Source organism: Stigmatopora nigra, chromosome 7 (genome assembly GCF_051989575.1).
Source record: "Stigmatopora nigra isolate UIUO_SnigA chromosome 7, RoL_Snig_1.1, whole genome shotgun sequence".
NCBI classification, from domain to species: domain Eukaryota; kingdom Metazoa; phylum Chordata; class Actinopteri; order Syngnathiformes; family Syngnathidae; genus Stigmatopora; species Stigmatopora nigra.
The window spans coordinates 665,546-682,122 of NC_135514.1; the positions used below are offsets into that span (position 1 = coordinate 665,546).

Here is a 16,577-nt window from a genome sequence, read left to right on the forward strand (position 1 = left end):
TTACATAGTATTGTGGCTCTGAGAGTTTCTGTAGATTGAGTGGATATTGACATTAATTTGAAATGTTATTTTTTTTCTATGCAAATCTTTAAAAAAGTTGTGTGCCTTGTGCAGGCATTGTTTTGAACCGCTAGATGGCAGTATTACAGCAAACAGATCACATACTTTCTAGGTGCGTTTATCATGCTCACTGTGGTGGACCTTCAGGGCCTGGAAAGCCTTCTCTGCTGGCCTAAAAGGTATCTTAATCACAGACTGATGTTGAATATATTTTGTTCATGAATGCTTATTAAATTTGTCTGTCAGCTTCCTTTAATTTTTCCCTGGTTGCGCTTCTTGCAGATGTGTTTTCACATTTCAGCCATTATTTGATGCCAAGGTCAGAAATCTACGTTGAGGCCTTCACAATCAGTTCTGCAGGCTCTGCTGCATAAAACAAGCGCCGATAAAACTGTTGCTTTGACCCACGTGTCAAACCGATTCCGCCGAGGACCACAGTGGGTCCTGGTCTTCGTTCCAACCGATCCAGTGCCGACATTTTAACCAATCAGGTGCCATCTAAAGTAAGTAGCACCTGACTTTAATTGAGTTTAACTGTCATTTTGGGAAAGTCTTGACTACACATGGTTGTTTCTATTGAAGGGAAAATGATTCCTACCTCGGATTCAAACCCCTACTGCCTAGATGCCAGCCAGGTGAGTGAACCTCTACACCATGGAGTGGCCACACGTTACTCTGTCATTATTGGAAAGTCTGGAATGTGGAAAAATGGTGGCTTGCTTACTGTGCTTCACGAGCTGGTATGTCTTCCCAACTTAATGTCTATGTTTTGAAGTAGACATAGGATTGTCGTGATTTTTGTGGTCGTGATGCTATAAAACAGCATGTGTTAATACACTCAAATATTGAGTAACATTTTACTTAGTATCTTACATCAACTCACCTTCATTCCAGAATGTCTAATCAGCCTACATGTATGTCATGCATGTCAATGGAACATTCAAACTCCACAGATAGGCTCATAATAACATCACAAACCTTAATGACAGATGCCATATTCAATGCTTTTTATTTTCCAATCATGCATAATTCTGTCTGATGCAATGATATTGATACAGTCTGTGAAATGCATGCTCACATTATTTTTATGACTTTTTGTCACATATTTTTATGTAATTTGCTAAATAGAGTAGACTCATTTGGACGGCAATTGCAAACATCAACCAAATATTTATATAACATTTTTATCAACTCAACCTAGTGAAAACCAATCCTAAATCCTAATCCTTGTTAGTGGTTTTCATTTCTTTGCAAGTATTTAAAAAAATCATTACAACAATAAGAAATTGTACATTCTTTGTTTTTGAAGTAATAATAATCAGGGTGCCTAATGTGTTAAGCAGATACATACAACACAAAAATAAATATGCACACACATACAATGTTTTGTAACATTATATCTAATTTAACGGTCAATTTTATTTTGCATTGATAATATTTTGGTGTTCATTTAGTGAATAGAAGAAAATTAGTAAATTTGTCCACATAATACAACCCAGTCGATATCAAGCAATAACAAAAGGGCTATTGTTTTGCAAAATAGAAATAAAAATAGGATAGAAGCCTGATGTTCAGTTTTCATTTTGCTTCAACTCAAGGATTCCACTGAAAAACACAGCTAGTAGTCCCTAGAAGAAAGTTTGTTTGCATAATAGTATTTTTTTTCTGTCATTCCATGATCTGTTAAGCACAATGTGGGTTCATAACAAGAAGAATGTGGTGAATGTTTGAATATTTCCTCAGATGTTTCTGTGATGAGGAATTAGGTGTGCACCACACGATGCTGCAATTGAGCGAGCTCACCAGAGCCCCATAACACATGTAGATTTTTCTGGCTCAAACAAGAATGTAGCCTGGACAGGGACCTCTTTTTTTCCTTTTCCAATCCTTCTTAGGCTGTTTGCAGCACTTTTCTATGTAATAGATCTATTTAACGTGACCTACTGTATTCATATTTACTTCATATAGAAATTTCTCAACATTGTGAGAAACTTAAAAGCTACATTATAGAATTTTAGCTAATACATCAATGAATTATTGATGCTTACTGGTTGGAATTTTTTTTGAACACCATTTAACTTCCTTAGTAGCATATGCGGATAAGAATGATGAAAATCAAAATGACAGTGACAATAGTCAGAGCTGAAAATAAAAATATTAGGCCGGCAAAGACAGGATCAGTCAATGGGAGGATTTCATTCACCTCAGACGGGATCATATTAGAGCTACTAAGCATGTAACCTAAACTCCAACCTACACTGGTGTTCTTCACCTGAAAAGAAGAGAATAGACAATGTTACTACAATAAAAGAATATCTTAGAAAACTGGAATAAGTATATCAAACTCCCAAAATCCTCCACAAATGCTCAAAGAAAAACTAATTCACAATTAATTACTGACCTATTATAATTTAAAGAATGAAGTGTGTTTTCTAAGTTTAATTTTAACCCCCAAGTGAACGTGTGGTGATATGCCTTTTTTTTGTTTCCCATTATTTTAACAAAACCTTTTTTTTAAACTACCACAAGGTGGAGATGCGTTAAGAAAAAGAGTCATCTTATTAGCTTCTTGCATTATAGTCTATTTTGAAGACAATTTTAGCAAGATTACTTGTGTGGCAACAATCATTTCCAAAAACCAAAATGGGTGCACATAAAACCATTTACCACGTTCTATTTTTTTTCTGTTAACCTACATTTGGGTCTCCATAACGTGTGAGAAGAAAGAAACGGATGTGAGCACAGAGAAAACATGCAAACACCAAACAAGAGAACCATTTTTTTTTTCCATATCTGAACCCACGACCTCTTAAAAGCAGTACAGTCATGCTAACCAGTCACCCACTAAGCCACGACTACTGAATGCTGTCGCTGTTAATAATTGAACAGCACTTTGCTTGTATTGTAAATTCACAAAGCCTGTGAAAAAGTTTCCATGTTCCAGCTTAAGGAATGAGTCAGAAAATCTAAATCTTCATGGCGGGTCGCTGTAAAGCCTCCAAGCATGTCTGTTTGTAACAGTTGCCAAAAAATCCTCCCAGACACCCAGAGGCGATAAAGAGCGCACAGCACACAGAGTCTCTTGTCAGTCGGCTTGTCATTTGGGAATTCGGCCAGCTGTTGAGGAACATCCCTTGTGTGTGAATTGCAATGCTACATCAAACGTGCCAGCAACTTTTGTTTTCTCTTGAGTCACACATGAGGAACCCCCTTCATTTGAGGGAGCCTCATTGGGGGGAAAATAGTGTTCCACATCCTCGGGGCATCCCAAAGCGAAACATTGCCTTCCTTTCATTTTTTTTTCTTCCCAATGCGGATGATTACCATGTCATCTTTCAGAAGGGTGGCCCCATTAACAATGTGTCTGGAACAGCTAAGAGAGGGTGGTAACAGCTCCAACACAATATCACTCATCTATTTGCCTGAGATGTCTTCTCACATACTTTTGCTGCATGTCTGAGCACACACACAGTGAGCAATACTAAAAATATACTGGTTGGGATCTTTGCCATTCATTCAACTCACCTCTTTTTGAAAGTAAATGTCTTTCCATGTGTTTGCGTCGAATTTGTAACCATCAGTCAGCAAACTGAAGATGTAATGAGATGAAAAGCAATAGAGGCGAAGGTACTTAACCAGGATCCAACGCTTTTGATTTTTCAGCTAAAAGAAAAACAGAGGAATTTGAATTGGCTATTTAAAGTGGCATATATATATATATAGATCAGTCAAGCAAGTACTGTCAAACTTTTAAAGTTAAATGCCTTGTGGTCATACAATTAACATTTCAACAGAAAACTAAACATCTGTCTAGCTACAGTGTTCCTTCGGCCATCGCGCTTATTGGGGACCGGGACCACCCGCGATAAGTGAATTTCCGCGAAGTAGGGATTCCCCTTCAAAAATGCTTAATTTGAATTTAATTTAAAAAAAAGGTACAATAAAGGACTAAGTATGATCTGGGTGTGAAAAGAGACAAAACAACAAATACTACTGCCTAATACTGGAGAGTGGTGGCCCAGTGGATAAGTCATCAGTTTTCTGCTTCTTTGGTCTTGGGTTCAAATCCAAGCATCTGCAAAGGTTTTTTCCAATGATATTCAGGTGAATAAACAAGATAAATTTACAAGTACTACTGCTTTCTCTCACAGGGTGGTGGACCAGTGGATAAGTCATCAGTCTCACACCTCTGTGGTCCTGGGTTCAAATCCAAGTGCAAGCAAAGATTTTCCCAATATTATTCAGTTAAAAGAATAAGTTCTAATGTCTCAGTGTATAAGTCTTCAGTGGTGGATGAAGCATTTTGCAAGTGTTTCACCCATTTCCTTGGATAAAACGTTTCAACACCTACGTACAAGTGGGGCACGATTTGGTGTAGTAGGTTGCTCACTCGCCTTCAGCCGGAGAGAACGTGAGTTCGCTTCCCGGTGTCGGCGGTTGACGCCTGAGCAAGCGGTCGAGAGTCGGCCGCAGGCCGACTCGAGAACCCGACATAAAGTGGCCATAAAGTGGCCCCTCCAACTGTCTTAATTGTTTTACTGAAAAATATGACTAAGTGTTTGATTTAAATTAAAAAGATTTTTCTTTTTTTTCTTCTTCTTCTTATTCCATTTTCTGAACTACATGGTGTAGTGATCAGCCAAATGACGACAGTGGGAATCAAACCCAGGTCTCCCGGATGGGAGTCCAGTGATCTAACCTCTGTGCCACCATGTGGCTACACTTTTCTTTGTAATCATTTGAGTCTGTTGAGAAGAAGTCCACAGAAACAACAAAGTGAAAAAGTGTCCCAACCGGGAATTGAACCCAGGTCTCCCAGATGGGAGACAGGTGAGTTAACCACTACACCACCAAGTGACTACACTTTCCATTGTAATCATTTGAGAGTCTTGACAAGAAGTACACAGAAACAACAAAGTGAAAATATGTCCCAACCACGATTTGAACCCAGGCCACCCAGACAAGAGACAGGTGAGTTAACCACTGCGCCACAACTTGGCTACACTCTCCTTTGTCATCATTGGAAGGTCTTGACTACAAATACATAGAAATAACTAAGGGAAAATGTTACCCCAACCAGGATTTGAACCCGTCTCCCACATGGGAGTCAGGTGAACAAACCTCTAAGCCACAAATATGAATATGAATTGGATACACAAATATATGCATATATATGTATATATACACATATATATAAAGCTCAAAGCTTTTCTGTCAAAGCTTTTATAATATTTTAGGGTAATTTGTCCCATGTTATTTCCTATTTTTAAGTTCTGTTGGGTAATTCAACATTATTAAATACTTGAATAATTACTCATATCCCAATTATTAACTAACTACATTCTGGGTTGAAATCATTTTCATGTAAAACTCAGAATGCTGTAAACTAAGGAAAAACTGCAAATACCCTTGTAGTCTGTGATATAATAGCAGTTACCTCATTCCACGGTGTTGTACAAAACTCATCAATCGAGGTTTTGAATTCATCAAATTCGGATGGTGTGACAGTGTCATTTTTGTCGTTCATCAACAACGCTCTGGCAACATAGAAAAAGCCTGCATATGCCTGGAAGACCCAGAAGAAAACACGTCACTCATGCAAAGTGTTTGTCCGTGTTTTCTTTGTATGTGTAGTACTTTTGTCCAATCTATCTTACCATAAATTCTCCAGTGACTGGTGGCTGCTCAACGCCATCGAATGAACAGTGAGCAGAGGAACAAGTGGTGAAATTAAATATGGATTTTGTCATTCTCTTGCATTGTTCTGAGTTGCCAGACCCTATGAAGTTGTATTTTTCATCTGGATTGTAATTCCTTGGTTGCTTAGTACACCCTGAGCCATAAATCTTCGAGGCAATAAGGGTTTCGTTTAGTCCAACGGGGTAGCAGGGGTTGATAACATAGGCAGGATCCGATGATTCCTGAAAGTTGGATGCGAAGAAGTCAAGGTTAGAGTTAGATTGTAGTAAAATGGGGAGAAAAGTAAAGTAACAATCGAAAAGTGACAGGCAACTGCAACTAATGCATTTCTCTCAGACTGATAAATAGCATGACCATAAATATTTGAATAATCTTATTCTCCATGTCTTTAACTGGTTGCCTCCTGTTTATTGGGCGCACAAGAGAAGATACTTATCTTCACCAATCAATTATTTACAGACTATAGTTCAATATTTAGAAATTGCACACATCCTTGCACCTTGCCTGCCTCAACTCGGTTTACCTGGATAGCTTTGTCCAAAAGCCTATTGCCAGCTTCATTTTTGCCATAGCAGAGGAAACTGTGAGTATAAATATTGTAAGGGTAGCCATAGAGCTTGACATGCAAGTAGTCAGGCCCTTCCAGGTCGTCATTCACCGCGAAGGCAATTTGTGTCGATGCACCACCAAGATCCATCGAGCCCACCGTCTTGGATGTCTGTGGACGGACATAGGCGTTCCATAGGCTTTTCTGCAAGCACAAAAAGAAGTATATATGTAAGGCACAATTTCAATGATTGTCGAATCTGTTTTGCACAGGAACATATAACTTGGATTGTAATAATATGGGGTGTAACATATTTTTTTACACGCCTAACATATCAAATAATACATTTCTTGACTATCCGCATGCAAAGTAAATATGTAGTAAAAACTTTACTATTCATTGTCAAGGATTACTTAACTTGTTTACTGACTCATTGTGATTTGGAAATGAACTTTCGATAATGTCACAAACTCAAATCGTAAGGAAACTTCACCACTCATTACTAGCCATCCAATTATAAATTGCATGAACATATGGTCATCAAAATAACAAAGCTCCTACTGGTCTTTAATATTTTCATGGATTAATAATGTACATATGTCACCAATTATTAATCTTGAATCCAAATATACTGAACATCACTCCATTTTACACTAATAAATTGTGCCGAAACAATTCTTATTTTAATTTCTCACATTTGAGTGTAAGCCAGTGAAGAACAAACTTTGCAAACCCTGCAAAAACACAGTATTTATGACTGGAATTGCCTTTTAATGAGAGATGTTGTCATGTTTGTTAGTTAGTTTTACCTCAAGAAAGTTACCCATCAAATAGTTGACAGTAATCCATCCATATAGTCCCTCCTCCTGACCAGTAATGACGGATGCATTTTGAAAGTCAAAGGGCAGAGACTTCAGATATTCCTTTAGACTATCCATGATGTTTGTTGCTCGCTGCATGTCACTCTCTCTTACAACAAAACATACATGAAAAAGTCAAATGATGGTAACCCTAACTGCAAACACATCCAAATATTCACCAATCTTCAAAAGTACCCTACATAAGAATTGGTTTTGTGTTTGAATCAAGTCCAGAAACATTATTTTGATGAGCTCTTTAGATGGCATATATAATTGTAAATGTTGCTCTGACAACTATACAACAACTGGCTTGCTGATTTTGTATGTCTTGTCACATTTTTCCATGTTGTGGCGAGGAGACAATGAATAGGACCCAATTGGAGGGAAGCAGGAAAGGATGAGGGAAGTGGCGCTCAAACTAAATCTTTAATAGCTTAGGCAGGATCTTTAGAAAATAACGACTTAGGGATCAAACTTGACGGGAAGACGTAGGGTAATAAGGAACAGGGAACATTGAGCATGGCTTGGCAACTTGGCCACTTGGCACCTTGGCATAGTACAAACAAAGCAGACGATATGACAATGACAAAGCAATCAGTGGGGTTTAAATAAACTGACATGGGTGGACGAGACAATAAGGAGCACCTGGGAAACACACGAGGGAGGAAAGATACACCAGGGGCGGAGAAACGACAGCTGAATACAATGGGCAATCACTCGGACATGACACCAGAGGGAAAAAGCATAATAAAACCAAGCAACCCTAAAAACGTCTTCTATAACTACACGTTGTATGTGTAATATTAGAGCGTTTAGCCTCTAAGAGAGAATGTAGTCATTCTGCTAAGAGAATGTTGAAAATATGCTGTAGGAAGCTCCCTTGCTTACTTACTGTAAGAGTCTCATTCCAGCTGTAGCTCCCAAGAAGAGAGGAGTGCTTTTATGCTTTCTAGCGGGAATGGCTTCAGAGACATTTGCCATACAATTTTGGAAACCCTGCCATGTCAGTGCATCTTTCTTTGCGTCAGTTGTCAAAGAGGAGATTGCATCACCTACAAGTACAAGGTTCGGTATAAATTCCAGAATTATAATGGTAAAAATTGCAAGATGTCATTCTTTTACTTTTCTTATAACAGTGGATTGGATTTACCAGTAACTTGACAGTTCATTTTCTCCATCACCACTCCTGTTTCATTCTCCTTCTGCCCTGGCCACTCATACAGATAGATGTTAGACCGAGATGATCCTGAGTCAATCACGATGCCGTACTGCAGACAGAGAAAGAATGTCACCGTTTAGAATTCCTGTAACTTTTGGCACAGTTAAACAGCTGGTTTCTGATTTAAAGTCTAATACAGCCTTTTTCTCCAAAACGACCGACACCTGTCTAATTCACTTCAAATAATCCATCCAAATAGTAGAACCTGTCTTTGTCCTTAGTATATATAAGAACAATAATATAGTATTCATGTTTTGCAATTGAGGGAATTAGATTGTTAGAAATGTCAGACATTTAAAGGAAAAGCATCAGTATTCTTTATTTTATTCATTCATTCATTCATTCATTCATCTTCCATACCACCTTTCCTCACAAGGGTTGTGGGGGTGCTGGAGTAGATCCGACCAACTACGTGCAGCAGGCAGGGGAAACACTGAATTGGTTGACAGCCAATTGGAGGGCACAATGAAACAGACAAGCACTTACGCTCACAATCACATTGCCACTGAGTGGGAATTGAACCCAGACAGGTCAGTCCTCCTGTGTGGAGTTTCCATTTTCTCCCTGGGCTTGCATGGGTTTTATCAGGGTAGTCCAGTTTCCTCCCAATTTCCAAAAACATGCAAATTAGGCTGATTGGACACTCTAAATTACCCTTAGGCATGATTGTGAGCCTAAATGTTTGCCCATGGCGTTGTGCCCTGCGACCCTTGTAAGGATAAGCGGCACAGAAAATGAATGAATGAAAGAATTCAACTTAGGCTAAGTGGCTTGGAAGGTGAATGAATGAATGATTCAATTTAAGAAGCTTTTACATGCTCTGTGCTTACTTTGGTGTCCGTGAATGAGTATACGGGGTATCAGGTAAATGACAGTTTGTTACGCCCACCTCCAAAGAGTACTCTGTGGACCTCCAGCGGTCCTGGATGACGACGACAGCAATGAGCCCAGCAATACTACCCAAGAGGAGGAGTAGAACTGTGGCTATACGACACTTGTATCCCACTTTCAGTTGTGATGCCATTTCCTGTTGGCAAAAAATAAAATGTTGTGGTTGTAACTAAAAGCTTCCTATAATGATGTGGTCATGCATCTGTATGTATTTGGAAGATTATTATTATGAACAATTATAATTCAGGTTATTTACTCTGAGAAGACAAAGAATATCTTACCATAAATAGGATCCATTTAAAAGCCATTATTAGTTTTTTGGGGTGGATTCAGTGTGGGGTGATTTTTCAAAACTATGCTTTTTACTTTAAAATGTGAATTGTGGGGGTTCTGTGGGGTTCCAGTTTTTGTCCAACTCTACAATGTCTTTTTGAGTCCGATTCAGTTACCGCAACCAAATGGCGCTGTTTAAGCGGCAGCCGGCGGCCACGGTAGCTTTGTCCACTCTTGTTCGTTTTGTGTTTTGCGGCTTTTATGTTTTAATGATTTGATGATTTTAATGATTGATGCTGTTTATTCTGTCTAATCACCCTCTTGCTACCTGCCACAATGTAATTTCCCGAATACGGGATGAATAAAGTTATCCAATCCAATCCAATCCAATCCAATCATATCATTTTTATATACTGTATTGAATTTATACAATATAATTCATTCTTAATAGAAAAAAAATCCTGAAAACATGTTCACAACAAAAATGTGGCAATGATATCTTTGGGTTTGCATACTTTTTTTTTTGGTATTTTCACCTGAATTAATAATATACACTATGACCATGGGACATAAATGTCAGGAGAACACAAAGAACTCAACAATATCAAATTGTTCTTATATCCGGTCACATCCTGTCCCTTGCACACATTATTTAAAGAGAAGCTGCTATGATTGGCAGCGTATGAAATCTGCCGTGTTCACAGCCACAACTGCACAAACCAGCAAATGCACACATGCATCTATGTAATTACCAACACTTCGTCTAAAACCACATTTGAAGCATTTGGCATATTTGCACCACTAATAAGAGAAAGAAAACCAAACATGATTAAACTTTCCAATTTGTGAAACTCATCACATCTCCATGTGCTACAAATGATGGTTTTCCTTCATTGATGTTCTCTATAATGACAGACTTTCAGAGTCACCTTCCATTTAAGATCAACATTTACCTCCACTGAAATTCAAATTAAGATGGTAATTAGGACACAATTTAATGGTACAGCTTCCTAATCGTAATTTTAAACAAAAGGTGAAAACATTGAAATATGGGCTTAATATGATGCAAACTGGCACAACTTGATGACATTCGATACAGAATAGATTTTAAATATTCAGCAGTCATAATGAAAGTAGAGTAAGTTTTTGTTTAATTTGACACAAGTTAGTCAACTTTCTGTGTTATGTTGCATTGCATTCAGAGCTGTTTTTGATTGTCTTTTCTATAATATTTCTGTCAGTTTTACAGTGCATCCATTACAGTGTATGCTTCTTATTCCTTATCATAACGTTCCAGTGGAAATCACAAACACACCTTAAGTTCAAATAAGAACATATTTTAAATTGCTGTTTCATAGAATATAATTTTGACAACTCAGCATCTTTGTTTGTGCAGGTAAAGTGTGTAAAACCAGTAAGAGTGGTTATGTTTAATAGGATTAGACTGTGTTTCTCGGCAAGGGGAGAAAAAAGGTTCCTAAAAGCATGTAGTAACACGAGCTCATTGATTCATGGCTTTACTGTTCGTCAGTGTGTCAGCATTGGTGCTGCATCTTTGTCATGCTTGTTTGGAGAATCAGACAATGTTTGGGTAACGTCACGGCCTCTCACTCCCATAATACTGGAGACCATATTAAATCGACCTTTTTTGAGGAAGGTGATGCGTAACATGTACAGCATGTTCAGCCGTTTCTTTCAATTGCAGTTCATTTTCAAATGAGTTTAGATCACAACAAATTTGTAGCATTTCACACCAATTAAATAAGAAATATGGCCTTGACTTTTTTCAAAGTAACATCTAAAAGAAATCAAAAAAATACCCTAATGACCAAGCCCTATTTGCACACAAAATGTATTCTTAGTGTTGGAAAACTGACAACTCTCATCACATCTCTTTTGTAACAACCCGCAAATATGACATATTTGCACATGCAATTGCTTTGGCTTGTTGAAACTAGTATACTTAAGCATTTGAAGGCTGCCGCTTTACAACAAATACTACTGTTATCCTTCTTCTAAATCATGTCATCTGATGCAAAACATCTTTTTCGAAGAAAGGAGATCATAGAGGCTTCTTACCTTGGGGAATTGCTCAGGGGCTTGAAACAGAGACCATAAGAGATGGCTCTCTTGTGCGTGGGAGATGTCTGAAGATTTTCGAGCCCACCAGAAACAGGAGTGGTGTACCCCAACAACAGTGCAGGGGAAGGAAGGCGGAGGATGTTGTTTTACCACTCCCACTACTACAAATGCATCACCACCCACAGGATTGAGAAGAAAATGACAGACCGTGTGTTTTTGATGGGCCAATGCATAGAGACGAAAATGTCACATTTTGTGTTTTTTAATGGACAGAAAACTGTTGGTAAATTGTGAAAGTGAATCAATACAAATTAAGTGCATAAAAGATGCAGTAAGAATTTGTAGTCAATATTTTGCAATGCTTACTTCATTTTTAGATGGATGCAACTGGAATAACTTTAGTGCTGTCCAAAGAATGGCTGCCCTGAGTTCAACATTGACAACGTTATCTAACAGAAATTAACACCAACATCAGTCTATACAGAAACACCCAATGAAGCTCTGTATACTTTTAGGCTTCAACATAATTCTGCGTACAACCAAATTGATTAAACAAAAGGTTGTGATTAAAATCTCATTCATCTGTATACAATGAGAGCATTTGTTTGGAAATCCAAATAAATCTTAACTGGCTTCCCCGAACAGATCATACAGACATTGAACATTCCGTTTCCCAGTATTTATATGCTCGTACCCTAAAACAGCTGTTCCTGGATACCCCAGTTAATTCATTCCTGTCAGTTATTCCTGATAAAACATTTCCGCCCCAAATATCAAAGTTCAGGTTTGAATTCAACATATCAATCAAATCCAGTGAGTGGTTAGCGTGTCGGCTTCACAGTTCTGAGGCCATGGGTTCGAACCCAGGTCGGTTCTCATTGTGTAGAGAATGTATGTTCCCCCCAGGTACTCTGGTTTCCTCCCACATCCCCAAAACATGTGCTATAGGCTGTTTGAACTCTAAATTTGAGAGGTATGAGTGTGAGTGTGAAAGGTTGTTCACCTGGCCACCAATTCAGGCTCTTCTGTTGCTTGTCCTGCACCCCCTGTGACCCTTGTGAGGATAAGCAGTTCAGAAAATGAATGAAACTTTTCAAAGTGATGATTCAGACCCAGTCGGCCGAGCCTGACTGAACATTTAGTTTTCAAATTTTACCCAAATAAAATCCAACAATCAATATAAAGGGCCATTTACACAGAGATGCTGAAACAGCAAAATCTGTGGATCACACTTCTGTTTTTATGGATCTGTCGTGGATTATGAATCCTGAGGGCAAAGAAGCAGGCTTTCAATTGTGGGCTCCAAAGTGGAAGGATTCGTTTCAAAGACTTACTTCACAACTGTTTGAATAAAAACCACAGGAAACCCTCTCACTGTGACATTACCACAAGTCGTTTATGAGAATGCATTGTTACAACAACTGGCAACCCTTTGTCTTCTGTAAACCATAGTGATGCACCACTACCATCTTTTGGCTCCAGGGACCAATTTCGATACTTTTCTATGTGGTAACGTGGTTGCCAATATTGCACTCATAGCACTTTTTTTCCTATAAGACAAATGTGCTCCATACTCACTTGAAAATGTCTTTGATAGACACTGCCTCCCACTTTAATTGGATTGGACGTCTACCTGTGAGAAAGTCATTTAGGACAAAAAAATGCGATTGTATCTCCTCAATCCAAACAAAAATCCTCCAGTAATCCAGAGATTAAACGATTGTTGAGCTGTGTATTGGCTAACAGGATGCTGGGAATCAATTATCCGAGGCTTTATATTGTTTTCTTTTTGGAAACTTTGAGTACTCACAAAACAGGTTTTTAGCAGCAGCAAGGAATAATTATTGGCACGACTGCAGTCAAATTGACTGCAGAAATTGAAATTGACTTCAAATTAAAAGCCTTTCAAGTACTTTTCAAGTATTACTAATTTCAAGTACTGCTTTGTGTTACACATGAGTTATTTGACTTTTATTTTGAAGCTGGCAAGCGTACAATAAGACATTCCTTGACAACTCCAAAATAGATTACCAGCACTTGTCTTATAGCTTGTTCACTTTGACATTGTAAATTAGCAGAAAGAAATTGTGCATGTTTTTTTCAGTTGTGCTTAAGGAACTAGGGAATATTCAGACCATGGGCAGAACTTTGAGTTGGACTGGTGGTGTAGCCGGGGGCTTATGGGTGGGCTGGTTTTCAGGTGTAAAGGTGAGCAAAGGTCATTTTCCATATAACATATGATGATGTGTGGAGCTATAATACAATGGAAGTGTGGACAGGGACTTCCGGTCTAAATGGATTGGATGTTTATGGGTGTCAATGGCACTGAAAGATGAGTATTCATGGCTAAACTTCCAAGTTTAAAGGAGTTGCATAACTATCATTGTCAACAGCAGGCAATTAGTTTTAAACAAATCTATTGAATGGTTCTTTTGACATGTTGTAAGACTCTCATTACCACATAAAACATATTCATCATGACATGACACATGAAAGAGTCTTTTGACACATTCATAGGAAGCATTCAAATAAAATGCAAGCCAAAAATAAAACATTGTCTTGCCTCTCCCACTGAAGGGATTTTTTTTTCATCTGCTCACTTTGAATGCATTGGATTATGTTACTTTTGGTGGATTTGGGGTATGAAATAGCAACGCGAATAGATGGACTTGGTGGGTTAAAATGAATTAGAATATAATTCAGTATGCTGTAAATGAATCAAATATTTTTAGACGCTCAATTGATGACTTGAAAGCTTCTGACCTGAATGAAGTGAAAATGCAATTTGATTAGCGCTGACTGAGAAAAGGAGAACACGGAGGAAAGGTTATTAGATTTTTAAGTCAGGAAACTATCCTACTTTAATGTTTTCAGTCTGTAAAACGTATTCCATTGCATGACCTCAGTCGTCATGATTTATGTGCAACTGGTGAAATAGCTGTGCCAAACAGATGCAGAACCGCTTTGGTTTCACACGTGTTAATGACATTTGTTCCTCCACATAAAATGTTTACACTGTGCTATATAATTAAGTAGTTATAGTATTTTTGTTCTTCACTTACTCAAAAATAAATATGGACATGTGCAATTAGTATTGCGGGGATTTAGCCATCAACAACATTTAATTAAAAGTGTTTGCTGTGTTTTCATATTGATAATATAGTGATGGGGTGGTCTCTTTATTTCTCTTGAATATAAATTTAGATGGATTTCAATAGTTGGTGTTGCAGACCACCCAGACTACAAAATCCCACACATGAATTAAGCAATCAAGTAGCAAAGTCAGCAAGTAGGGCAAGTTTTGACAAATTCAGTCAACACTTAATTGTCAGGACTCAAAGTTCTTATAAATTAACAGTACATCATATCGAAAGTAAAATAGGCTCTCAAACTCTCTGTCAATAAAATAGCATTTCTTGTGCTGTATTGGTCATTTCAAATGCGATCTTCTTGACTGATTTTCCAAAATATGTATACATTCAGGCCTATAATTTGGTATTTTAAATAATATATATTGTAGTCTTTTTTTAAACATGATCTAGTACTTTTTATGTCCATTTCAAGCTTTCAATATCACAGTGAGCACATTTATTTATTTCCTCTCTCTTAACTGGCATATAGGATGCAGAATTGTACCAGTCAGTGTGTCTATAACATCTTCATTGTAAAACATACTTAAATAACATTGTGAACGACAGCTCATCCATTAAATAATATATAAAAGTATCCATTATCTGCTATCTGAAATATAACAAAGAAACAGAAGCATCCATCATTAGCCCTGCACCATTACTAACCATACATTAGGAGGGATCTCGGCAACTTTCCAAAAGCTTTGATGCTAATTGCGCTCATCCCAACATGGAGGCTTTCAAAAATGCACTAAACACTCTGATGATACAATGGCCCCTGACCAAAGAGGAAATGTTCTGGCCATGTTGCGGCCAGATCAATTAGTAAACAGAAGCACTTCAATTCCACAGAAAAGAAAAAAAAAAACAGCAGCCTCACGTTTCAAGCAGTTCAACTTGAACTCGTTGTCTTATGACTGTCTTATTTTTTTCGACCTGTCTTTTGATAATAGTGTTCTAACTGCTGCACTGTGCCTTTTTTCATCACTACGATTCTCAGCTATCACACAGAATAGACAAAATGAATTGGTCAAAAAAAGTGAAATTGTACCATATACCATTGTTGTCCAGCCTTTTCCTACTTCTATTCAATGATGTAGTGTGTCTGTGGAAATTTATGCCCATTCCTCTAGAAGAATATTTGTAGTGAGGTCATTGTGTGCTAGGGTCGAGAAAGGCAGTTGGGTGGGGGCTTTCTTGGGGGAGATCCTGGCTGGCTATCTGTGTTCTATTTCATCCCAAATCAGAATAGGGTGAGTAAAGGGATCAAGGTCAGTTTTTCACAGCAGAATAGAGCTTGGCTGTCTGGGTACATTGCTTGCTGACACGCTACATTTACATAGTAAATAGGGTGGAATTGACTGACGCACGTGCGCATATCTTGCTCAAAGCTGACAACATTAGCAATCAACGATGATGCTTTCGTCTTAAACTAAGGACCGAGGTGAAACGGATTAGAACCGAAATGGGCAAGACAAGATCGGTTTTCCAAAAAAAATACAAAAAAAAGTTGTACAAAAGTTGTTATACGGCGTACACACAATTTGAAATGATCCAAAATTGTATAAAATACAGAAAAACAGACTGTTAATAACTTTGACCATGCAGAGTAACAAAACTCTGATGCCATTTCAGAATGGCAAGTTGTAACCTAACACTATACCGCTGGCATAATAGTGTGAAATATCACACACAACTTATATTAAATTATGTGAGTGGAAACACTTATTCTAATAGCATTGCAATCGATTGTGAGTTTAGCAGAGTTTAGACCAACTTAATACATTAAATGCGGGCCATGTAACAAGAACACG

The 16,577-nt window shown here is 37.9% G+C and overlaps 1 protein-coding gene and 1 long non-coding RNA gene across 2 annotated transcripts; one reads left to right on the forward strand and one right to left on the reverse strand.

Annotated features, from left to right (window-relative positions):
- The first annotated feature begins 381 nt into the window (after positions 1–381).
- Positions 382–1,628, forward strand: LOC144199245 (uncharacterized). Its single transcript, XR_013326871.1, has 2 exons — positions 382–563; positions 643–1,628. It is a non-coding gene; the product is annotated as an uncharacterized LOC144199245 (long non-coding RNA).
- entpd3 (ectonucleoside triphosphate diphosphohydrolase 3) lies at positions 1,053–11,763 on the reverse strand. Its single transcript, XM_077720750.1, has 10 exons — positions 11,630–11,763; positions 9,276–9,413; positions 8,318–8,435; positions 8,060–8,219; positions 7,117–7,276; positions 6,284–6,511; positions 5,718–5,981; positions 5,498–5,626; positions 3,586–3,723; positions 1,053–2,332 (listed from the first exon to the last, which is right to left on the reverse strand). The coding sequence occupies exons 2-10, from the start codon at positions 9,408–9,410 to the stop codon at positions 2,144–2,146; spliced, it is 1,521 nt and encodes a 506-aa protein (XP_077576876.1). The 5' UTR covers positions 9,411–9,413; positions 11,630–11,763; the 3' UTR covers positions 1,053–2,143.
- Positions 11,764–16,577: the final 4,814 nt, after the last annotated feature.